The 26,543-nt window shown below is 44.9% G+C and overlaps 1 protein-coding gene across 1 annotated transcript in view; it reads right to left on the bottom strand.

Annotated features, from left to right (window-relative positions):
• The window catches only part of trim45 (tripartite motif containing 45), a 44,122-nt gene that overhangs the window by 6,351 nt on the left and 11,228 nt on the right, over positions 1 to 26,543 (bottom strand). The window contains exon 4 of the mRNA XM_086006767.1: positions 14,530 to 14,644. Coding sequence (XP_085862893.1) covers positions 14,530 to 14,644 — 115 coding nt within the window. The remainder of the gene's footprint in view (positions 1 to 14,529; positions 14,645 to 26,543) is intronic.

Here is a 26,543-nt window from a genome sequence, read left to right as displayed (position 1 = left end):
GCACTGTCGATGACACCTTCCATCATTTTGCTGATGATTGAGAATAGGCTGATGGGGCGGTAATTGGCCGGATTGGATTTGACCTGCTTTTTGTGGACAGGACATAAGCAAGTTGGTAACTTTAATGAGATAAGGAGAAAGAACAGGTCTTTCTTTGTTATTAATGACAAAATAGGCTTAAGCAAGAGTGAGTAATAGAAAAAATTAGATTATAATCTGTGTGGGTTGTTTATACGTATGATTTAGCTTCCCAATCAAAACCCAGCAGAGAAGACAGTGTCAGGTGACAATAGATGGATTACTACAGGGTATAAAGAGCGTGAGTATCCTGGTGTAAGGGTGCAGTTTAGGACACTCGCAATTACCCTCAGGACATTTAAGGTTCCATCCAGTGAGCTGAGCTGGTGTAAGTTAATGTGGACGAGCAGGACTTTCATCTTTACTATGACGGATAGATCAATAGAAGATAAGGCAGTAGCTTAATCTTGTGTTCCTTAATAAAGTATTAAAGTTGCTGCAACTAGACTCTTGGACCTAGTATATAATATTAGCCAGAGTGGCTAACATTTGACAAAAGTGGTGAGCAAAGCCAGGAATCAAGAGTGACTTAAGTGTTCCATACCCGTCACGGGAAGGATCAGCCTGGTAGACGGAAGATTAATTATAAGTAATTATAGCTGGTTTTGACTAGCGACTAAAAATGATAAGACTGGAGAACAAGTTGATAAGTATTTGGGTCGACATGGGGGATCAGTCCAAAAAAATAGAGGAACTGCTGGGATTAAGCAACTCAGTCGATGCCATCACTGAGTATCTGTTAGGCGTGGTCAGTGATTCAAAGAAGAGAAAGAACAAAATCAAGTCTTCTCTGGTTCGGGGTCTATTCTTGGCAGTGCAGGGGTTGCACCAAGAAAAAGAACATCTGATTAAAGAAAATAGTCAATTTAAAACTCAGGCAGAGAGCATAAAGAAAGTTAAACAGCTACCGGAGAGTGAAATACAGGAACTTAAGGACATGATTGTAGAAATAGAACGTTTCAAAACTGAGAATGAGATATTGAAGAATCAATTAACAGAACAGAAGACACAGTGCAAGTTGTGGAAAGGCCCTAAACAGTGACCAGCAAGAGAAAGAGTGCAAGGAGTTTAAACATAGTCTAGAGGAATTGTGAAATGGAAGTGGCAGAGCTCAGGGGCATGTTTAACCAAACCCCACGTATGTTACAGGAGATGCGACCAGTGGGGAGGGAGGCAGTTGTAATGGTTCTGGAAAATGAACCAAGAAAGGGACGGACACTCCCGACTGGTTTCCCAGCAGCTCCTTCAGCACCTCCCCCCCCCCCCCCCCCCCCACTCCGTACTCGGTCACTAGGACCCTCCCTTCTACCAACAGAGAAGAAAGAGGAACCTTAAGCAAGTCCTGGAAGACTCCGTTGCCTGGAGAAATATCTTGATGACTTTGCCCGTGGAAAGGAGGCTACAGCATGAGGCTTCCTAAGAAACAACCAGTATTAGGGGGATTAAATACGTGGGGTTACGGGGATCGGGTGGGATATGTGTCAGTGCAGGCTCGATGGGCCGAAATGGCCTCTATCTGTACTGTGAGGTTTCTGTGATTTATGCAGAGCCTTTCATTTCCTCAGGACGTGCTAAAGTGCTTCGCAGTGAAGGAATTACTTTTCTGAAGTCCATTCACTGTCATTTTATTGGCAAAAAAATATAGGGCCTCATTGATGACACACACAGCCATTAATACCCAAAAAAATAACCCCATAGTGTTTATGAATAGGAAAAGTTTTCATTCCATTAATGTGCAGGTGGCATCAGATGACAGGAATAGTAAAATGTAGGCGCATGCGGAATAACCCGATAGCAGCCGCGTTGCCTTCGCTTTGCAGCAGTCCTCTGGGACAGCACTATTTGAAGCCAGCAGGCAGACTGGACAGTTGGCTGCTGGGGACCAAGGCTACTTACTGGTGCCCTGGTCAACAACACAACGGAGAAATCCTTGAACAGAGCCAGAATGTAAATATAACAAAGCTCACACCTCCACCCAAACTCTGGTGGAGCATAAAACTGGCAGGTTTATTATAGACATTTTGCTATGTCTGCATCAATTTTGAACTTTCAGCAAGAACTCCAGCAGGGTTGGCCTGCAGCTATGGCAGGGGCAACGGTTAAGGAAGCAGAAATAGGTGTGGCCGGTAGGATTGGGGCATCAATTATTCATCAACAAGACTTTCACTTGAAGTTGTTGATATCTTGAAAGCCAGATATCTTCTGAAATATGTTGTCTTGTATCTTATGAGTGAAGACTTTTGCAAGAAACCAGGGGTTTAATCACTCTATGCACTATTATGGAGCACTGGTTAGTGTGTTGGTGTTAACTTCCTGTCTGCACTACTTTAACGCAGGCATTAACCATTTGAAAATAAATAGATTATTGACTCCATTTAAATGTGAGGGATGTGATGTTAACATGTTAAAAAATAAATGGGGAAATTAAACTCTGGGGGGCTGAAATTCCCATCTTCAATCAATTTTGGCAAGTAAAAGTGCAGTTACAGCACTTTTTATTCTCATCTACTTTCTCATTAAATTAATAATGATGGAAATTTCTTCCCCAAGCAGATTTATACATACTAATTTTTGGATCAATCAGCAACAGTTCAGAAGATTAATGCTTGGAAAGATCAAGAGCAGGATGTTATTAGGAGAAGGTTCCAAGGTACTGCAAGTTGAGTCACAGATACAAAAATATTTACATCATGACTGCTTTCTTCTTATAGCAGGGAGGAACAAGAACACCAGCTGCCTTTTTACTCTCTGGCTGCAAAGGTTGCAATGTTGTGAAACACTCACTGAATTAGTCCAGCTGAGAACAAAGAAATAGCACATACTTCACTCCCATTACCAGTTACATAAGAACATAAGAACTAGGAGCAGGAGTAGGCCATTTGGCCCTTCTCCACCATTCAATAAGATCATGGCTGATCTTCTACCTCATCTCCACTTCCTTGCACTATCCCCATATCCCTTAATATTCAAAAATCTATCGATCACTGTCTTGAATATACTCAATGACTGAGCCTTCACAGCCCTCTGGGGTAGGGAATTCCAAAGATTCACCAACCTCTGAGCGAAAAAATTTCGCATCTCAGTCCTAAATGGCCGACCCCTTATTCTGAGGCTGTGACCCCTGGTTCTAGACTCCCCAGCAACGGGAAACATCCTCCATGCATCTACCCTGTCAAGCCCTGTAAGAATTTTGTATGTTTCAATGAGATCACCTCTCATTCTTCTGAACTCTAGGAATATAGGCCTAGTCTACTCAATCTCTCCTCATAGGATATCCCCCCATCCCAGGAACCAGTCTGATGAACCTTCATTGCACTCCCTCTATGGCAAGTATATCCTTCCTTAGGTAAGGAGACCAAAACTGTACACAATACTTCAGGTGTGGTCTCACCAGGGCCCTATATAATTGCAGTAAGACATCTTTACTCTTATACTCAAATCCTTTTGTAATAAAGGCTAACATACTATTTGCTTTCCTAATTGCTTGCTGTACCTGCATGTTAACTTTCAGTGATTCGTGTACAAGGACACCCAGGTCCCTCTGAACACCAACATTTCCCAATCTCTCACCATTTAAAAAATACCCTGCTTTTCTATTTTTCCTACCAAAGTGAATAACTTCACATGTCTCCACATTATATTCCATTTGCCATGTTCTTGCCCACTCACTTAGCTTGTCTATATCCCCTTGAAGCCTCCTTGCATCCTCCTCACAACTTACATTCCCACCTAGCTTTGTATCATCAGCAAACTTGGATATATTAAATTTGGTCCCCTCATCCAAATCATTGACGTAGATTGTGAATAGCTGAGGCCCAAACACTGATCCTTGCGGTACCCCACTAGTTACAGCCTGCCAACCCGAAAATCATAGTCATAGAGACATAACGGCACAGAAGGAGGCCATTCAGCCCATCAAGTCCGTGCCGGCTCTCTGTAGAGCAATCCAGTCAGTCCCATTCCCCCGCTCTGTCCCCGTAGCCCTGCAAGTTTATTTTCCTCAAGCGCCTATCCAGTCTCCCCTTGAAAACATTGAGTGTCTCCGTTTCCACCACTTCCGTCAGCAGCAAATTCCAGGTCACCACCACTCACTACGTAAAAAAGTTTTTCCTCACCTCCCCCCTGTATCTCTTGCCCAAAACCTTAAATCTGTGTCCCCTAGTCCTTGTACCATCAACTAGTGGGAACAGCCTTTCCCCGTCTAGCCTATCCAAACCCGTCATAATCTTGTACACCTCTATCAAATCACCCCTCAACCTCCTTTGCTCTAAATGAAAACAAATCCAGTTTCTCCAACCTGTCCTTGTAGCTAAGATCCCCCATCCCTGGAACCATTCTGGTAAATCCCCTCTGCACCCTCAAGTGCTTTCACATTCTTCCGAAAGTGTGGTGACCAGAACTGGACGCAATACTCCAGTTGTGGCCTAACCAGCGCTTTATAAAGGTTCAGCATAACTTCTCTACTTTTGTACTCAATACCTCTATTTATGAAGCCCAAGATCTCATATGCTTTGTTAACCACTCTCTTAATATGTCCTACCACCTTCAGAGACCTATGCACCTCAACTCCCAGGTCTCTCTGTCCCTGCACACTCTTTAAAACTATGCCATTAAGTGTATATTGCCTCGCCCGTTCCTTCTGCCAAAATGCATCACCTCACACTTCTCTATTAAATTCCATCTGCCACTTGTCTGCCCATTCTGCGAGCCTTTCTATGTCCTGTTGCAGTCGATTAGTATCATCATCACTGTTTGCCACATCCCCAAGTTTGGTGTCATCGGCAAATTTAGAAATTCTACTCTGTATTCCAATATCCAGGTCATTTATATATATCAAAAAAGCAGTGGCCCCAGCACTGACCCTTGGGGAACACCACTGTCTATGTGGTATCTTGAAGTGGCCATAGATGGAGACACACACAGGTTAACTCCTTAACATGGTTTAATCAACTCTTGCACATAAAAGCTTCTGCCATGAGGCAGCAAAAACAAAGAGTACAACAGTACAGATCAGACTTAACTCAGGAGAGCAATTGCCACAGCACCACCTGGTGGATCAGGTTACTCATAACCTCCCAGGTTACTACACTCCTCCCCCCTTAAGATTGCCGTATGCAATTCTTAAACAATAACCCTTACTAGGTACTACATTTTAATTAACCAGTATGCTCTAACCATGGTTGACCCCTGACTAATTTAACAGGTTTGTATAAGTCTTTCTGGTTGCTTGCGAATCCTTTGTGAACGTCTTAATTCCACTTGTGGTGGATTCTCAGATTCATTCGCACTTGAGATTGGAGTAGTCTCTGATGTCGGTTTTACTCTGTCCCGCTGTGGCCTGGCAGTACCAGTGTCCACTGGCACCTTATAAGCCGTGCTGGGTCCTGGAACAGCCTCCTCTACTGCCCTTTGTTCCATCTGAGGCAGTTCCCCCTGCTGCCGGCTGAAAAGCTGATCCACATGCCGACAAACCCCTCGACCATCCCCTAGTAACACAGGGTACGACACAGGTCCTGTAATGTCCTGGATTAGTCCTGGTATCCATTTAGGTCCATAACCGAAGTTCCGGGTGTACACAGAGTCCCCTATGGCGAAATGGCGAGCTTTAGTATGTTTGTCATGGTACGCTTTTTGGTTTGTTTGTTTTGTCTCAACCTTGCTTTTGAGATCTGGGTGTATCAGGTCTAACGTGCACCGCAACTTTCTCCCCATCATCAACTCAGCCGGAGAAAGCCCCGTGGTAGTTTGGGGTGTTATACGATAACTAAACAAGGCTCTATTGAGCTTGGTCTCCAGGGTGTCACCTGAGCTCTTCCTCATGAGCTCCTTAAAAGTCTGCACGGCCCACTCGGCTAACCCATTTGAGGCTGGGTGATATGGAGCCGAGGTGACATGTGTGATTCCATTCCTTACCATGAATTCTTTGCTCCCTTCACTAACAAAACACTGTGCATTGTCAGATACAATCATTTCTGGAATACCATGCGCGCTGAAGCTGTTCCTGAGACAATTTAGTGTGGCATCAGTCGTTGCAGAGCTCACTGGATAAACGTCGATCCACTTTGAGTGAGCGTCAACCAGCACCAAAAACATTTTGCCCATAAAAGGTCCCGCATAGTCTATGTGAATTCTCCTCCAGGGTTTGCTGGGCCACTCCCAGGGATGGAGTGGTGCCCCGGCAGGCGCTTTCCTCTGTTCCTGACATATAGTGCATGACTTTACCTTTGACTCAATTTCAGCATCCAAGTTAGGCCACCACAGGTAGCTCCTAGCCAGTCCTTTCATTCTAGTCATTCCTGGGTGCGATTGATGCAACTGTTCCATCAAAGTAGAGCGTCCCCGCTCTGGGACTATGATGCGTGCTCCCCATAGCACACATCCATCTTGGACACTGAGCTCGTGCTGTCTCTGTCTGTACGGCACGAACTCCGGTCCCTCACGGTGATCTGGCCAACCTTTCAACACATACTCACGGACCCTTGACAGAACGGGGTCCTTGGCTGTCCAGCCCTGGATTTGCGCTGAAGTCATCAGGGGACTGATCTCCTGATCCAGCATCAGGACGTGCTCCTCAGGGGAAGTACTGCGAGGAGATTTTGAGAGGGGCAGGCGGCCGAGAGCATCCGCGTTCCCGTTTTCCTTGCCGACTCTGTACGTGATCACATATTCATAGGCTCTTAGTATTACTGCCCATCTCATTATTCTCTGTGATGCCATTTGAGGCACCGCTTTCATCTCATTCAGTAAGCTAATAGGCTTGTGGTCAGTATGGATTACAAACTTCCTCCCATATATGTACTTATGGAATTTCTTTACTCCAAATATAATGGCCAACCCCTCTTTATCAAGCTGTGAATAGTTCTTTTCCGCAGCTGTGAGCGTGCGTGAAACAAACCCGATGGGCCTTTCTGCTCCATCTGGCATGCGGTGGGCCAACACTGCCCCCACTCCATAGGGTGATGCGTCGCAGGACATTATCAGCTCCTTCTTCTCGTCGTAATGCACCAACACCCTGCTGGACTGAAGTAGCTCCTTTGACTGCTGAAATGCTTTCGCTTGCTCTGGCCCCCAACGCCATGGCTCCTCCTTTCTCAGCAGTTTGTGCAGGGGTGCCAGCAGCATCGATAAGTTTGGAAGAAACCGGTTATAATAATTCAGGAGCCCTAGATAGGCTTTCAGTTCAGTCACTGAGGTGGGTGCTGGTGCATCCTGCACTGCCCGCACTTTCCCTGGTAATGGATGGAGGCCTGTGGCATCCACCCAATGTCCCAGGAATGTAACTTCCTTCTCCATGAAACTACACTTACTCCGTTTCAGGCGTAGCCCCGCCTCTTCCAGCCGCTGTAGCACTTTGTTCAGTGTTTTTAAGTGATCCTGATCGTCACTTTCTGTTAGCAGAATATCATCTAAGTACACGGCCACCTTTGGAATGCCCTGCAGAATGCCCTCCATAGTCCGTTGGAATATTGCTGGGCTAGAACTGACACCAAATGGTAACCTGGCATACGTGAACAGCCCCTTGTGCGTGTTCACTGTGACAAACTTTTTTGATTCTTCATCTAGCAATATCTGCTGATACGCATGACTCATGTCCAGTTTGCTGAATCTTTCTCCCCCAGCGAGCGATGTTAACATGTCCTCCATTCTCAGAATGGGGTACTGTTCCAGTGATGATACTCTGTTCACTGTTAACTTATAGTCACCACACACCCTTACGTTACCGTCGGGCTTCAATACCGGGACTATTGGTGCCGCCCAGTCTGAAAATTTCACTGGTTCTATTACTTTGTCCCTTAGCAGGCGATCTAGTTCCGTTTCAACCTTGGTTTTCATTGCAAAAGGTACCGACCTTGGTTTAAAGAAACGAGGCGTGGCATCACTGGCTACATGAATCTTGGCTGTGGCTCCCCTTAAGGTGCCCAGTTCGTCCTTGAACACTAACTCATGCTTCATCAGCACTTCTTGCAGTGCCTCTGTACTGTCCTCCATTTTATTCATTGCCTGCCAGTACACACTCAACTCACTGATCCACCCTCGCCCTAACAGGTTTGGCCCTGACCCTGCTACCACTACCACCGTAAGCTCTTTGGTGACTCTGTGTTCCACTTGTACTTCGGCCGCCCCCAAAATGTCCACCTTCTGTCCTGTGTAGGTTTTGAGACTAATGGGGCATGTACCTAGCTCTGGTACTTTTGCTTCCCCCCATAGCTTGGCGTAGTCTGCGACATTATGGTTACACTACATCCGGTGTCAATCTCAAACTTTACTTGACCTCCGTTCACTATCAAATACTGAGTGAGAGGGGGTACGTTGGGCCTTGAAGTGTCTATACTGCATACAGTGAAAACCTCCTCACTAGACTCACCCTCCTCTTGTATGTAATTTGCCCGCTTTGTGTACTTCTCCCTCCCCCCTTTTGCATGCTTTGCCCCTTTAGCACTGCTTCTCTCACTCACTGCCCTTTTACAGACTTTCTTTAAGTGCCCTATTTTCCCACAATTGTGGCACTTTGCCTTTGCAAACCTGCAGTCCTTTGCATAATGGCTCGTCCCGCCACATCGGTAGCAATCCCCAACCCCGACTGGTGGACTTTTCGCGCCAGCTTCCATCTTGAAAACAGCTCCTCCCCCTGGTTTACTCCATTTCTCCTTGCTCATACTGTTTAAGTCCTTAATGTCCTTGTTAGCCGTCTCCATGGCTTGTGCTTTTTTAAGTGACGTCTCAAATGTTAACCCTTCTTCTGACAGCAACCTTTGCTGTATACTGTCGTCGTTAACTCCGCATACTAGTCTGTCCCTTAACATGACTGAGTGCATTTCCAAAATTACAGTCCTGTGCGAGCTTCCGAAGCTCCTCCACATACTCAGTAACGCTTTCTTCCGGCCTCCTAATCCTCAAATTGAATTTCCATCTCTGTACTATTTCACTAGGTTTCGGATTGAAATGATTCTTTAGTAGACTCACCAACTCGTCAAAAGATTTTTCTCCTGGCCGCTCCGGGCTCAGCAGATTCCTCATCCGTGTATAGGTTTGCGCTCCCACACAACTCAGTAAAATGGCCCTTTTCTTTTCAGCACTGTCCACCTCGTTTGCCATAAAGAAATGGCTCAGTATTTCAATATACTCCTCCCAAGACTGCGACTTGCTGTCAAAAGGTGCCACGGAGCCTACCATTCCTGCCATCCTTGGAGTCCGGTCACTTCAGCCAAAAAATCAAACTCCGTTTTGACTCCCGCGGCCTAGCCTCGTGCTTTTCCAACTCGTTTGCTAACCAACCCGAGCACCTCTTCCGAATACTCCAAAACTTTTCCGTCCTTTATTCTCGTCACCATATGTGGTATCTTGAAGTGGCCATAGATGGAGACAGACACAGGTTAACTCCTTAACATGGTTTAATCAACTCTTGCACATAAAAGCTTCTGCCATGAGGCAGCAAAAACAAAGAGTACAACAGTACAGATCAGACTTAACTCAGGAGAGCAATTGCCACAGCACCACCTGGTGGATCAGGTTACTCATAACCTCCCAGGTTACTACAGTCTACCATCCTCCAGTCTGAAAAACAGCCATTTACCACAACTCACCGTTATTTGTCCTTAAGCCAATTCCTTATCCAAGCTGCCACTTACCCACCTATTCCATGAGCCTCAATTTTGTTAACCAGCCTTCTATGTGGTACTTTATCAAACGCCTTCCGAAAATCCATGTAAACAACATCCATTGCATTCCCTTCATCAATCCTCTGTTACTTCATCAAAAAATTCAATTAGATTAAAAACAAATCCATGTTGGCTCTCCTTAATTAGCTTAAACCTATCCAAGTGCTCGTTAATTTTTTCCTTCATTATTGTTTCTAAAACTTTACCCACCACTGATGTTAAACTGACCAGCCTGTAGTTACTAGGGTTGTCCTTACACCCTTTCATGAACAATAGTGTCACATTTGCCACTTTCCAATACTCAGGCACCTCCCCCGCATCTAGGGAAGATTGGAAAATTATGGCAAGCCCTTCCGCAATCTCCTCCCCCAATTCCCTTAGCAACCTAGGATGCAAGCCATCTGGACCAGGCGACTTGTCCACTCTAATCATAACCAGATTTTCTAGTACATCCTGACCATCAATTTTCACCCCTTCCATTGCTCCTACCTTTTCCACTTCTACCAATATTTTGTCAGCATCCACCTCCTTAGTAAACACAGATACAAAGTACTCATTGGAGTATTCTAGCATTGCCCTGCGCCTCTAAGCATATATCACCTTCTTTGTCTCTAATAGGCCCCACCCTGCCTCTTAATACCCACTTACAGTTTACATGCCGGTAGAGGATTTTTGGGTTCCCTTTTATGTGAACCGCTATTCTACTCTCATATTCTCTCTTTGCCAATCTTATTTTCATCTTCACTTCCCCTCTCAACTTATTGTATTTGGTCTGGTTCTCCCTTGAACAATTCACCCAACGTGCATCATACAACCTCTTTTTTTGTTTCATCATCTTCTCTATCTCCCTCGTCATCCAAGGAGCCCTTGCTTTAGTTCCCTTGCTTTGGTTCCCTTATCCTTCCCTCTTGTTGGAATGTACCTAGCCTGTACTTGGAACATCTCCTCCTTAAAGATCACCCATTGTTCCGTTACAGTTTTTCCGGTCAGTCTTTGGTTCCATTTTACCCTGGCTAGATCCTTTTGCATCCCATTGAAGTTAGCCCTATTCCAGTTTAGAATTTCCACTCTAGATTGTTCCTTGCTCCTCTACATTGCTAATCTAAATCTTATGATACGATGATCACTCGTACCAAAGTGTTCTCCCATAGACACTTGATCGACCTGGCCCACCTCATTCCCCAGCACCAGATCCAGCAATGCCTCCTTCCTAGTTGGGCCAAGAACATATTGGTCAAGGAAATTCTCCTGAACACATTTCAGAAATTCCTCCCCTTCCTTTCCCCTCGCATTATCCCAATCGATATTTGGGTAATTAAAGTCCCCCAATATCACCACTCTATAGCTTTTGCATATCTCTGCGATTTCCCTGCAAATTTGCTCCTTTACCTCCCTCTCACTATTTGGAGGCCTATAGAATACCCTCAATAGCGTGATCATACCCTTTTTGCTCCTCAACTCCATCCAAATGGATTCTGTCCTTGTCCCCTCAAGAACATCATCCTTTTCCAACACTACAATGTCTTCCTTAATCAGCACTGCCACCCCACCTCCCTTTTTTCCTTCCCTATCTTTTCTGAACACCTTGTACCCTTGAATATTAAGTGCCCAGTCCTCACCGTTTTTAAGCCATGTCTCCATTATTGCCACAACATCATATTGCCACATGGCTAATTGTGCTTGTAGCTCACCAGCCTTATTCACCACACTTTGTGTGTTTACGTACATGCATTCTAAACCCATTTTTGGATTTTTCGTAGTCTTTCTTAGTCTGCTCCAATCTACTACCACCTCTAGTACTATCCAACACAATCACTCTTTTATGCACCTTATTCCTCTTTTCTACTCCAATATGCTGGTGCCCCTCCCCCTGCCAAGCTAGTTTAAACCCTCCCCAACAGCACTATGAAACCTCCCCGCAAAAATATTGGTCCCGGCTCTGTTGAGGTGTAACTCGTTCGGCTTGCCCAGAAACAGTCCCAATGCCTCAGGAATCTAAAGCCCTCCCCTCCTGCATCATCACTCCAGCCACGCATTCATCTGTTCTATCCTCCTATTCCTGTACTCACTAGCATGTGGCACCGGGAGTAATCCAGAGATTGCTACCTTTGAGGTCGTTTTTTAATCTCTCTCCTAGCTCCCTAAACTCTGCCTGCAGGACCTCATTCCTCTTTTTGCTTATGTCGTTGGCACCGATATGGACAATGACCTCTGGCTATTCACCCTCCCCAGTGTTGTGCAGCCGCTCAGCGACATCCTTGACCCTGGCACCAGGGAGGCAACATAGCATCCTGGAGTCATGTCTCCGGCCGCAGAAACACCTGTCTGCTCCCCCAACTATTGAATCCCCTACCGCTATTACCCTTCCACTCTTTTTCCTCCCCCCTGTGCAGCTGAGCCACCCATGGTGCCATGGACTTGACTCTGGCTGCTCTCCCCAGAGGAACCATCGCCCTCGCCAGTACTCAGAACAGAATACTGGTTGGAGAGCGCGATGCACTCCAGGGACTCCTGCACTACCTGCCTGGTCCTCCTCTTCGGTCTGGTGGTCACCTATTCCATCTCTGCCTGCATACTCTTAAGCTGCGGGGTGACCACCTCTAGAAACGTGCTATCCACGTAACTCTCAGCCTCGTGGATGCAGCGCAGTGACTCCAGCCATCGCTCAAGCTCCGAAACCCAGAGCTCGAGGAGTTGCTGTAGTTGGCGACACTTTCCGCACATGTGGTCGTCCAGGCTACGCGAAGCGTCCAGGACTTCCCACATGGCACAGGATGAGCACTCCATGGGACTGAGCTGCCCTGCCATGCCTCTATTTAATAGACTAAGAACTAACCCAGCAGAAATAAACTTAACAAAAAACACTCCCCAGCTACTCACCAATCAGCACTTTCCCTCTATTTAAAAGACTATTAACTAGCTTAGCAGAAATAAACTTTAAAAAAAATACACTCACCAGCTACTCACCAATCAGCTCCTTCCCTTATGCCGACGTCACTTTCTTTACTCGGACGTCACTTTTTCCAAAAACTGCCTCTGTTGAGTTGCTGCCGCTCGGGACTGCTCCTTTTAACTGCTTCCTCTCACTGTGCTCCCACCAGGTCCGCTCCTTCCGGTGCTGCTCCCGCTCGTGGCGCTCTGTGCCGCTGGTCCCTCTCTCGGCGCTCTTTGTGCCCGTTTATTCCCACTCTCTGTTTTCTTGTCCATTAAACAATCCTCAATCCATGCCAGTATATTAACTCCAATCCCATGAGCCCTAATTTTGTTTAATAACCTCTTGTGTGGCACCTTATCGAATGCCTTCTGAAAATCCAAATACACCACATCCACTGGTTCCCCCTCATCTATTCTGCTAGTTACAACCTCAAAAGTCTCCAACAGATTCATCAAACACAATTTCCCTTTCATAAACCCGTGTCGACTCTGCCCAATCCGATTATTATTTTCTAAGTGCCTTGTTACCACGTCCTTAATAATAGATTCTAGCATTTTCCCTACTACTGATGTCAGGCTAACTGGTCTGTAGTTCCCCGTTTTCTCTCTCCCTCCTTTCTTAAATAGTGGGGTTACATTTGCTTCCTTCCAATCCACGGGGACAGTTCTAGAATCTAAGGAATTTTGGAAATTGACAACCAATGCATCCACTATCTCTATAGCCAACTCTTTCAAAACCATAGGATGTTTGTCCATCAGGTCCAGGGGATTTATCGGCTTTCAGTGCCATTAATTTCTCCAGTACTATTTTTTTACTAAACTGTTTTTTCAGTTCCTCATTCTCGCTAGAGCCTCGGTTCGTCACTATTTCCAGGAAGTTTTTTGCATCTTCTTCTGTGAAGACAGACACAAAGTATTTGTTTAATTTCTCTGCCATTTCCTTATTCCCCATTATAATTTCTCCTGTCTCAGCCTGTAAGGGACCCACATTTACTTTCGCTAATCTTTTCCTTTTTACATACCTATAGAAGCTTTTACAATCTGTTTTTATGTCTCTCGCTGGTTTACTCTCATATTCTATTTTCCCTTTCCTTATCAATTTCTTAATCCTCCTTTGCTGAATTCTAAAATCCTCACAATCCTCAGGCTCACTACTCTTTTTGGCAACATTATGAATCTCTTCCTTTGATCTAATACTATCTTTAACCTCTCTTGTAAGGCACGGTTGAACCACTTTTCCTGTGGGGTTTTTGCGCCTTAAACGAATGCATATTTGTTGTAAATTATGTATTAATTCTTTAAATGCTACCCATTGCTCGTCTACCATCATACCTTTTAATGTAGTTTCCCAATCTACCTTAGCCAACTCGCCCCTCATACCTACGTAGTTTGCTTTGTTTAGATTTAAGACCCTAGTTTCGGATTTAACTAAATCACTTTCAAACTCAATATAAAATTCTAACATATTATGGTCACTCTTCCCTAAAGGCCTATTTACTACAAGGTTATTAATTAACCCTTTCTCATTGCACAATTACAGATAAGGTCAACCCCAAAACAACACTGCTTCAGATTCAATGTCCCTGATGCACTTTGTGAACAAAGAGTATATGGGGAAACGTACATTTTACAATCAATGATCACATGCATGCATTCAGGGCATATACTTACTTTGATGGTCAGATGAAACTAGACATCTCATTTCAAGACCTAGATAAATTATTTTTAACTATTCTATCAGGAATGTACTCAAACTCAGGTTGCAAAGGCATAAGGCAAGTGAACTAATGCAATATGCCAATAGAATTTACACCCTTTTGAGTTATCATTTTACTGATCTTCATCCCCATTAACTCACCTGTACATGCTGTCCCCTCACACAGACACATGCGACATACGAGCCCGATACCCGCGGAGTGTATGTAAGACGATAAGTTCCATCATGATTGTCCTGCAGCATTGTCTTGAGACTGCTGCATGAAATAACAGAAGACCAAAATGTCCATCGTAAATACTTTCACTCAGTTAACACGCACACGCGCAAATGCACACAATACGGTGCGGTAGCAGAGTGGTTATGTTACTGGGCTAGTAATCCAGAATCCTGGACTACTGATCCAGAGACCAGAGTTCAAATCCCACCACAGCAGCTGGGGGATTTAAATTCAGTTAATTAAAAAAAACAATCTGGTGACCATGAAACAATCTGGTTCACTAATGTCCTTTAGCGAAGGAAACCTGCCGTCCTTACCCGGTATGTGACTCCAGACCCACGGCAATGTGGTTGACTCTGAGCTGCCCTCTGAAATGGCCTAGCAAGCCACTCAGTTACACCAAACCACTACAACAAAGTCAGCACTGTGGGAGTAACTTCACCACACAAACTGCAGCGGTTCAAGGCGGCGGCTCACCACCACCTTCTCAAGGGCAATTAGGGAGGGGCAATAAATGCCGGCCTTGCCAGTGAGGCACACATCCTGTAAACGAATAAAGAAAAAGAGGAAAGCGCATGATTGTTCCTGAGCTTCTATGACTGAAAATATAATGGCAATGAAAACAACCAACCTGGGATGTAATATACAAGATGGAAGGTTCCCAAAGGATGCTGGAGGTTAAGTTCAGTATTTCCAGCACTGACCCAACCATAAATTGCAGGGTCAGATAAATACAATAGCCTGTTCAGTTGTACAACTCCTATGTAAGAGTGTAATTTCAAACATAGCATATGGTAAGTGTACATGCTTGGGAGCAAAAGGTGACCTTGGACCTATGATTTTCAAAGCTTTCCACTACTGGAGGGTTTGGGTTTCTTCGTCTCATGTCTGGGTTTGTTGTACAGTAATTGATAGAGGCTGATTGCCATGATTAGTCAACAACTCCATTACCATTGTATCATGCAACTACTAGGATGCTAGAAGGTGTACTAGATGGACCTTGGTCTTTTTTTGTCTAGCAATTCTTTAGTTCCAATGTTCTTATGGAGGAACCTGCAGAGGCATCCAGAGAAGGGAGCAAGGCATGGCAATGAGATGAAAGCATGGCTTATCATCTACTTTTAGTGTCCGAGTATTATCTACAAGAAATGCTTGAACAAGGAAATAAGTGACTGGGACGACATCAACCATGAGTGAAAGTGTAACTTTAGTAATAGCGTAATAAACATAGGCAGAGGGGTCCATTAACTATAGTATAGGGAACGCTTCAAAAAGTACTTCATTGGCTGTAAAGTGCTTTGGGACGTCCGGTGGTCGTGAAAGGTGCTATTAAAGTCATTTTTTTAGGAAGATAAGCAGTTAATAAAACTACTCCTCGAAGGATTTGTGAACAATTAAGTCAGGAAGTATCTTTGAAGGAAACAACTACGACTGTTTATGTAAATAGACTGTTTTCAAAGGATTCAGGAACAGATAAGTCGTGAGATTTTATCTGGGATATGTACCTTTGATGTAGGCAAACTAAGGTGCATAAAGGAGTACATTTTTAAACAGTTATTTGGAAAGCTCGAAAGATAGATACAGAAACCATTGTTTAAATTGGGCAAATTATTGGAAAAAATTCTGAGGAACCATATTAATCGTCATTAAGAATGGCATGGATTAATCGAGGAAAGTCAGCATGGATTTGTTAAGGGAAGGTCAAGTCTGACTAATTTGAATGAATTTTGAGGAGGCAACAAGGAGGATCGAAGAGGGTAGCGCGCTTGATGTAGTCTACATGGATTTTTAGTGTAACCCCTTCACGGTTCTCTAGATATATGTGAGATGTGGTCTCTGTTGTAGACAGTATTCTATAGTCCAGTAAGGAGATCACTGCTACAATGGCTTAATTCTAATTATCTTACTTTATAGTTTTAACGTCAGACAGTGTAAGAAGATTACGGGTCAATTACCTAAATTAGACATTTGCATACATTAGAATGAATCTAGACATAATAAACATACATACTCCATTTATATGGATTCAAAGGAGAATCTGTCCGTGTCCAAATTCGAGTGCACTCTTTCGTTGGCGCGCTTAAGTTGGAGCTCATGGTATGTATAATGTCTGCAAGACTTAAGACTCCGAACCCCTTCGTTGAATTCTCTTCACGATCACTGAATCCCACTTTGAGTTCTGGATGCAGAGCTACTAATACGAAGGGCGGCGGCCGAGTTTGGAAGCCCGGGACGGGATGCGGCAGCCATTTGCCTCCTGAGCCCTCTTTTCAGAGCTCCTGCCCTCTTCTCTTCCAGTCGCTCCCGTTTCCCGCTCGAAAACCCCGACTCCACCCCTTCCTCCTGGGGTTTCTGCCTGGAGACTGCGCAGCCTCACTGTCTGCAACAGTTGATACTGGTGCAGAATTATGGAAAGTCTGCTCTTAGTCACATTGTGTCCTTAAAAGTTCTTGCTGTACCTTCACATGGGCAACTTTAACCCAGGGATTTATAACAATGATAATAGTGTCTAAGTTAAAGATTGATAACCATACTTAGCGTACATAACATTTCCAGTGGGTATTACACTTCCCCCCCTACCAAATATAGGCATGTCCCCATGACTAATGAACTTTACACATAAGGTGTTGCATGCTTCCCAACCATGTATAAAGGGAGGTAACATATCGAACCATAGGGGCTATCATTACACTTGGCACTCCTAGTTTACTGTATGTCAATCTTTCAGGAACCTTCTTAACTCGCTGTGAGCTCCTTATTTCGGATACCCGGTCTTCAGTTCCTTCAACTACGTTGGAGGCGTTGGTTCCTTTGTTATCATGCCTTTCAGTCTCTTTTATCTCCTTCTCGGAAGCATCTGGTTCTTCCCAGACCATGTCCAAGTCTGAGCTAAATGGTTCAGACAATTCATCCAGATTCTGTTTTATGCGTCTTTCTGGGAGGTCGTCCCATAGGTCCCATTCTTCATCTTCCGACTCATCAGGTTCCACATGATCCACACACTGTGTCGTGGGTTTTCTGTCTTCTGGAACAAAGTTTTCCTGGTTTCTCGTTTTTTTCCTCCTTCTTCTCTGCAGGGTTCTCCTACTAGGTGTCGGCTCATTATCCGCTGGCGGATCCAGACGCACTTCTTGTCCCAATGGCAGGGTATGATTCCGGTGCAGTATTTTTATGGGTCCATTCCCACCTGCAGGTTTTAGCCGAAACACAGGTAGTTGTGACATTTGACTTTCAACAATGTAAGGTGTAGAAGCCCAGCGGTCTGCTAACTTATGTTTCCCTTGAAGTCCTAGGTTCCGTATGAGAACTCGGTCACCAGGCAGGAGTTGGGAAAAACAGATCTTCTGGTCATACTTCTGCCTATTTCCTTTATTCTGTTTGGCAGAAACAGACTCAGCAAGTTCATAAGCAGCTTGCAATTCCTTTCTCATGTCAGATACATACTTGAGGTAAGTTCTCTGTGATGTGCCATCACTGGATACTCCGAAACACAAATCCACCGGCATCCTCGCTTCACGTCCAAACATGAGGTAGTACGGTGAAAAACCAGTAGCGTCATTTCGGGTACAATTATAAGAATGAACAAGATGTCCAATGTGCCGACTCCACTTGTTCTTTCGCTTCGAATCCAGCGTTCCAAGCATGTCTAACAAAGTACGGTTAAACCGCTCAGGTTGAGGATCTCCCTGAGGATGGTATGGAGTTGTTCTTGACTTCTCAATCCCGAGCATGGACAACAACTCATGTATAAGTCTACTTTCAAAGTCTCTACCTTGATCACTGTGTATTCGCTTTGGCAGTCCATAGTGGATGAAGTATTTCTCCCACAACACTTTGGCAACGGTGGATGCTTTCTGATCCTTTGTGGGAAAAGCTTGGGCGTAGCGAGTATAATGATCTGTAATGACCAAGACATTTGCGGTATTGCTGGAATCGGGTTCGATGGACAGAAAATCCATACAGACAAGGTCTAGAGGTCCATCACGTTGCATGTGAAACAGAGGAGCAACTCTTTTAGGTAAAGTCTTTCTCTGGACACAACGTGCACAGGACTTGCAGAACTCCTCAACCGCAGACTTCATACGCAGCCAATAGAATCTGTCCTTGACCAACCCATAGGTCTTATCTACTCCCAGATGACCTGCGTCATCATGCAAAGACTTCATCACTATTTCCCTGTACTTTTCAGGCAGGACCAACTGTGAATGACATGGTTTAGTGGGTGGGTAAGTGATTCTACACAACACTCCCTCTTTAATTTCCAAGTGGTCCCATTCTCTTAGGAGCAGACGACAGTCAGGATGTTTTGATTTGTCGATCCGTGTAATATCACCCAGACGGAGAACTGAAAACACCTCATGAATACAGGGATCCTCCCGTTGTGCTTTGGATATTTCAGATGAACACAACATGGGTAAGTTTTGTACATCCAAACTGGAAAGGTTGCAAAATGCCTGGGGAACAGCATGCATTGACGCTCCCAAGTGGTCAATCTCTCGAGCATGAAATGAATTCTTTGGTCCAGATACCATGGACATCTGACACATTACTTTCACATCTGCTGAAGCAACATCTTTCCACTCTGGTTTCTGGTACTGTGGGCGACGAGACAGAGCATCTGCGTCAATGTTCTGGTTCCCAGGTCTGTACCTGAGACTAAAGTCGTAAGCAGATAGTGCAGCAATCCAGTGGTGGCCGGTGGCATCAAGTTTTGCCGAAGTCAACACATAGGTTAATGGATTATTGTCTGTCCTCACTTCAAACTTCGCTCCATACAGATAATCCTGCAGCTTATCCACCACCCCCCACTTCAACGCCAAGAATTCTAGCTTATGAGCTGGGTAGTTACGCTCCGATGGCGTAAGACTGCGACTGATGAACGCTACGGGTCTCAGCCCTGCTCCTTGGTCCTGATACAACACACCACCCAACCCTTCTTGACTGGCAGCCACGTGTAGCACATATGGCAGCTGTGGGTTTGCAAAAGCCAACACGGGGGCTTGAGTAAGACTTTGCTTTAAGGTGTGGAAGGCCTCTTCGCATTTCTCATCCCATCTAACACCAAAAGGCTCAGAGGGTTTGAAGTAGTCCTTGTTCTCTTTACCTTTAGCCTTTTTCTTCCTCTCGGCTGGTGGAAGGTAACCAGCCAGCAGCTGATTCAGAGGATGGGCCACTTTGGAGTAATCCTGCACAAAGCGCCTGTAATATCCGCAGAACCCAAGAAATGACCGCAAGGCAGTCACTGTGTTCGGTTTGGGCCATGTGGTAACAGCTTCAATCTTGGATGGATCTGTAGCTACTCCATCCTGTGATACAATATGCCCCACATAGGACACGGATGTTTGGCAAAACTGACACTTGTCCAATGATAGCTTGAGACCTTCATCCTCCAGGCGACCAAGCACTTTCAGCAACCGAGCTTCGTGTTCTTCAAGGGTTGCCCCAAACACAATGATATCATCCAAGTACACCAATACTTCGAGCAAGTTCATGTCCCCAACTGTTTGTTCCATTAGTCTTTGAAAAGTTGCTGGAGCGCCTGAAACTCCCTGTGGCATCCTTTCAAATTGGTAGAACCCAACTGGACATATAAAGGCTGTCTTTTCTTTGTCCGATTCACTCATCGGTATTTGGTAGTATCCACTTCTGAGATCCAACACACTGAACCACTTGCTTCCATTAAGACAAGCCAGTGCATCCTCAATTCTTGGAACGGTGTATTGGTCGGGAATAGTACGTCTGTTAAGCGTCCTAAAGTCCACACACATCCAAATCTTTCCGTTCTTTTCCCTCACCAGCACTATAGGAGATGCATAAGGACTCCTGGACTCGGTAATGATCTCAGCTTCTTTTAACTGCGACAGGTGCTGTCTCACTGCTTCGATGTCAGCTGGTGCCAGCCGTCGAGACCTCTCCCGAAAGGGTTTGTCCTCGGTAATTCTGATAGAATGGCGAGTACTCTTACTACAACCAACATCAAACTCATGAGTAGAGAAAACTCCTCTCCGCTCCATCATCTTCCTGACTAATCGGTCCTTCCATTCTTTAGGAACGAATGAATCTCCAAAGTTGAAGGAGGAGGGTGTCAGATCTCCGGTTGAGTTAACTTTGGACTCTTCCTTCACATGTGACGACAGTACATTTACAGGAAACAGATGCGCAATCGGCATTCCTTTCCTCAATGTGATTCCTTTGCCTGACATATTCCTCACGGTCACTGTAACTCTCCTTGACATCACAGCTGTCGGGGTCTGCAACTCTGGTCTCACCAGAAGCTCATTTGGAAACCGTGACTCTTCTGCAGGATCATCAGGTGACTATCAGAATGGCTTCAGTACCTGGCGTTCCAGGGAATTTTGGTATCCCAGGGATTCTAGCCACTCCCCCAGGACGCAGGGTGATAGGTTTGGCTCAAACGTACCACACAGTTCCTCTTTTGCTATCATCTACGTCGGAAGAAAGTTCAGGCAGTTTCTCAAAAGCCTTTTTGAAAACAGGGTGAATTTGTCTGGTGCTCAAGAAGTTTTCACCTCCCTGCTCTTTGCAGCTTGTCAGGAGTCGGCTCACTATGGGTGTATTACTGCCAACCAGTATGGAAACCTCACCTTTCACCATGGGGTCAGGGCAAACCAACACAAGTGCATCAATGGTCTCAGTGGTCCCTACATCAGCTTCCAAGAACTCCAACCTCAGCGACAAATAGCCATCATATGGGTAATCAGCAGGACTAAGGCCCCAGATCTGCAGAAGACTGATTGGGGTTAACGGCAAATGCGTCAGGTATCGGTCATAGAAGGATCTGTACAGTATGGTAACCTGTGAACCCGTGCCGAGGATAGCTTTAGTATAAATGCCTTCAATCTGTATTGATAGAGCAGAACTCGGCCCTACTAAACCTTCAGGTATGATGTCTTTCATATCCCCTCGTCTATTATTGCACTTAGCGGAACTACAGGGACAGCAGGCCGTTCCGTTACTGTGCCCCTTTGTAGTTTCCCGACTTCTTGGTAAGTTTTATGAGATGGTCATTTACTTTTTTTGGATTTTCCTCACCTCTACATTCTCGCTTGAAATGTCCATTCTTTCCACAGTTATAACAAAAGACTCCAGGTCTATCTCCTTCATGGGGATATCCTTTAGAGGAATCATTCATTTTGCTGTTAGACTTCGCAGGGTGTTCAACCTTTTGCACCCGTGCCTCATCCCTTTCTGTGTTGGGCTTAGACCGAAAATATGCCATCTCGGCTCTCATGACATTTATTTCCTTCTTCAGCTGTTCCATCTCAGGGTTGACATCACCCTTAGGAGTAGGAACTGTAACAGGAGTCACAAGCTTGGACATCACAGCACTCTTTGCTACATTCCGGGCCTGAAGCATATCCTCCTCCTCTCTGACTTCCCTTAGCAGCTCAGTGAAGGTAGGTGGATCTCGCAACTTATGGGTCATGCGTATGCGAAGAGCAGTCATGTCTTCGAGCAATGCACCTCGCACAACCTGTTCAATGCGGAACCGATTCATTTCAGGCAACTCAATCCCTCTTTTCCGTAACATACAATGCAGCAGTTTGTCTATTCTCAGCAGATAACTGGACAGCTTCTCTCCCTCACACTGGAATGTGCTTCTGAATCTGACCATCAAATCTGAAATGGTTTCAGTAGTTCCAAAGGCAGTTTCTAGAGCCTGCATGTAGTCAAAGGAAGTAGCAGAGGTGTTCTGCGCCTTTAAGAATCTTACAATGTCAGCAGCAGGACCCTTAAGGCTTTCTACTATTCTCTGCCTCTTCACATTGTCACTGCACTGCCATTCCTCTAGCAGAAGCAGGGTCTGCTCAGCCCAGGCGTCGTACTCCTCTTCCCCACTGGGAGTTGGTCTCACTCCTGAGAACATACGGAGCTTACGGTATCCCTGAGCCTCAAAGGGCAGATTGGTGCATTTATCCACCAGAGAACTAATGGCACTGACCAACTGAGTGTTCATATCCAGGGCCAAAGGACCTATCAGACCTTTGACATCAGCAACAGTCTTTCCTTCTTGTCTCAAGAATGACAACAACTTGGTCTGAAACCCTTCTTCTTCCTTAGTAGTAATAGGGACAAACTGAACTGGCCAGGGACCAGCCTCTTCAGAAAGCCCAACTGCCTCAGGTAAACCATGACCTCTCAGGTTCTCTGATGTCTGGATCAACACAAACTGCTTCTTGGTAGCTGTATCCAAGCAGCGCTCAACTATCCTAACCTTTCCAAAGGCTTTGACACAATTCAGAGCCCTTAGCAAGACATCATCAGGGTCATCATTAGCAACACCATTCAGCACAATGGCATGGGTAGTAGCTATCTGCTTCCGTTTGCACCAAGCTTCAACCTCAATAACATCCATCTTTTATGCTCAGTCAAACAGCCCAGTAGAAACCACAAACCACTCTCTTAGCAATGAGCATTCAATACTGTTAGTTTACTGACATAAATAGACCACAATGCCAGACGAGCCCCCAAAATGTAACCCCTTCACGGTTCTCTAGATATATGTGAGATGTGGTCTCTGTTGTAGACAGTATTCTATAGTCCAGTAAGGAGATCACTACTACAATGGCTTAATTCTAATTATCTTACTTTATAGTTTTAACATCAGACAGTGTAAGAAGATTACGGGTCAATGACCTAAATTAGACATTTGCATACATTAGAATGAATCTAGACATAATAAACATACATTCTCTATTTATATGGATTCAAAGGAGAATCTGTCCGTGTCCAAATTCGAGTGCACTCTTTCGTTGGCGCGCTTAAGTTGGAGCTCATGGTATGTATAATGTCTGCAAGACTTAAGACTCCGAACCCCTTCGTTGAATTCTCTTCACGATCACTGAATCCCACTTTGAGTTCTGGATGCAGAGCTACTAATACGAAGGGCGGCGGCCGAGTTTGGGAGCCTGGGACGGGATGCGGCAGCCATTTGCCTCCTGAGCCCTCTTTTCAGAGCTCCTGCCCTCTTCTCTTCCAGTCGCTCCCGTTTCCCGCTCGAAAACCCCGACTCCACCCCTTCCTCCTGGGGTTTCTGCCTGGAGACTGTGCAGCCTCACTGTCTGCAACAGTTGATACTGGTGCAGAATTATGGAAAGTCTGCTCTTAGTCACATTGTGTCCTTAAAAGTTCTTGCTGTACCTTCACATGGGCAACTTTAACCCAGGGATTTATAACAATGATAATACAGTGTTTAAGTTAAAGATTGATAACCATACTTAGCGTACATAACATTTCCAGTGGGTATTACATTAGCAAGGCTTTTGACAATGTCCCACATGGCAGACTGATCAGAAAAGTAAAAGCCCATGGGATCCAAGGGAAAGTGGCAAGTTGGATCCAAAATTGGCTCAGTGGCAGGAAGCAAAGGGTAATGGTCGACGGGTGTTTTTGTGACTGGAAGGCAATTTCCAGTGGGATTCCACAGGGCTCAGTAGTAGGTCCCTTGCTTTTCATGGTATAGATCAATGATTTAGGCTTCAATGTAGGGGGCATGATTAAGAAGTTTGCAGATGATACAAAAAATTGCTGTGTGGCTGAGTGAGGAAGAAAGCTGTAGAGTGCAGGAAGGTATCGATGGACTGGTCAGGTGGGCAGAAAAGAGGCAAATGGAATTCAATCCATAGAAGTGTGAGGTAATGCATTTGGGGAAGGCTAACAAAGCAAGGGAATACACAATAAATGGTAGGATACTGAGAAGTGTAGAGGAACAGAGGGACCTTGTAGTGCATGTCCACAGATCCCTGAAGGTTACAGGACAGGTAGATAAGCTGGTTAAGGCGGCATACGGGATGCTTTCCTTCATTAGCCGAGGCAGAGAATATAAGAGCAGGGAGGTTATGCTAAACTGTATAAAACACTAGTTAAGCCACAATTAAAGTACTGTGTACAGATCTGGTCACCACATTACAGAAAAGATGCGATAGCACTAGAGAGTACAGAGGAGATTTACAAGCATGTTGCCAGGACTGGAGAATTTTAGCTATGAGGAAAGATTGGATAGGCTGGGGTTGTTTTCATTGAAACAGAGGAGGCTGAGGGAAGATTAAATTGAAGTGTATAAAATTATGAGGGGCCTAGATAGAGTGGATGGGAAGGACCTATTTCCTTAGCAGAAAGGTCAATAACCAGGAGGCATAGATTTAAAGTAATTGGTAGAAGGATTAGAGGAGAGTTGAGGACAGTTTTTTCACCCAGAGGGTGGTGGGGGTCTGGAACTCACTGCCTGAAAGGGTGGTAGAGGCAGAAACCCTCATCGCATTTAAAAAGTACTGTACTTGGATATGCACTTAAAGTACCGTAACCTACAAATCTACGGACCAAGAGCTGGAACGTGGGATTAGGCTGGGTAACTCTTTTTCGGCCAGCGCAGACACGATGGGCTGAATGGCCTCCTTCTGTGCTATAAGCTTCCTTCTGTGCTATAAGCTTCTATGATTCTATTAAACCGAAAAGCTACTCTCGGTACAGAGTTAGGCTGATCACCTGTGCTGTATATGAATAAAGTCTGCTCTGTATACACCAAAGTGTCTCGTGCTTACGCGAAGCACGTCATTGTGAACCATTAAAAAAAAACAGACTTGATAGCGCCTTTCACGACCTCAGGATGTCCCAAAGTGTCTTACAGCCAATTAAGTACTTTTGAAGTGTAGTCACTGTTGTAATGTAGAAAATGCGGCAGATAATTTGTGCACAGCAAGCTCCCACAAACAGAAATGTGATAATGACCAGATAATCTGTTTTTTTTAGTGATGTTAATTAAGGGATAAATATTGGCCAGGACACCGGGGATAACTTGCCTTCTCTTCTGCAAAATGAGCCACAGCTGACGTAAAAGACATTGAAGGAAGGAGATTGATTAACTGTTGATCCCAACACATACCAGCAACAGACAGCAATCATAAGAACATAAGAAATAGGAGCAGAAGTCAGCCATTTGGCCCCTCGAGCCTGCTCTGCCATTCAATAAGACTATGGCTGATCTTCTACCTCATCTTCACTTTCCTGCACAATCCCCATATCCCTTGATTCCCTTAATATTCAAAAATCTATTGATCCCTGTCTTGAATATATTCAACGACTGAGCCTCCAGAGCCTTCTGGGGTAGAGAATTCCAAAGATTCACCACCCTCCGAGTGAAGAAGTTTCTCCTCATCTCAGTCCTAAATGGCTGACCCCTTATTTTGAGACTGTGACCCCTGGTTCTAGACTCCCCAGCAAGGGGAAACATTCTCCCTGCATCTACCCCGTCAAGCCCTGAAAGAATTTTGTGTGTTTCAATGAGATCACCTCGCATTCTTCTGAACTCTAGAGAATATAGGCCTAGTCTACTCAATCTCTCCTCATAGGATAATCCCCCAATCCCAGGAGCCATTCTGGTGAACCTTTGTTGGAGTCCCTCTATGGCAAGTATATCCTTCCTTAGGTAAGGAGACCAAAACTGTACACAATACTCCAGGTGTGCTCTCACCAGGGCCCTATATAATTGCAGTAAGACATCTTTACTCTTACTCCAATACCCTTGTAATAAAGGCCAACATACCATTTGCTTTCCTAATTGCTTGCTGTACTTGCATGTTAACTTTCAGGGATTCGTGTACAAGGACACCCAGGTCCCTCTGAACACCAACATTTCCCAATCTCTCGCCATTTAAAAAACTCAGCTTTTCTATTTTTCCTACCAAAGTGGATAACTTCACATTTCTCTACATTATATTCCATTTGCCATGTCCTTGCCCACTCACTTAGCTTGTCTACATCCCCTTGAAGCCTCCTTGCAACTTACATTCCCACCCTGCTTTGCATCATCAGCAAATTCAGATATATTACATTTGGTCCCCTCATCTAAATCATTAATGTAGATTGTGAATAGCTGAGGCCCAAACACTGATCCCTGCAGTACCCCACTAGTTACAGC

The sequence above is a fragment of the Somniosus microcephalus genome, chromosome 14 (assembly GCF_052327205.1).
Source record: "Somniosus microcephalus isolate GS21.2 chromosome 14, FLI_Smic_1.0, whole genome shotgun sequence".
Classification (NCBI taxonomy): Eukaryota; Metazoa; Chordata; class Chondrichthyes; order Squaliformes; family Somniosidae; genus Somniosus; species Somniosus microcephalus.
The sequence above is the reverse complement of the archived record's forward strand: the minus strand, read 5'-3'. Positions and strand labels throughout refer to the sequence as shown.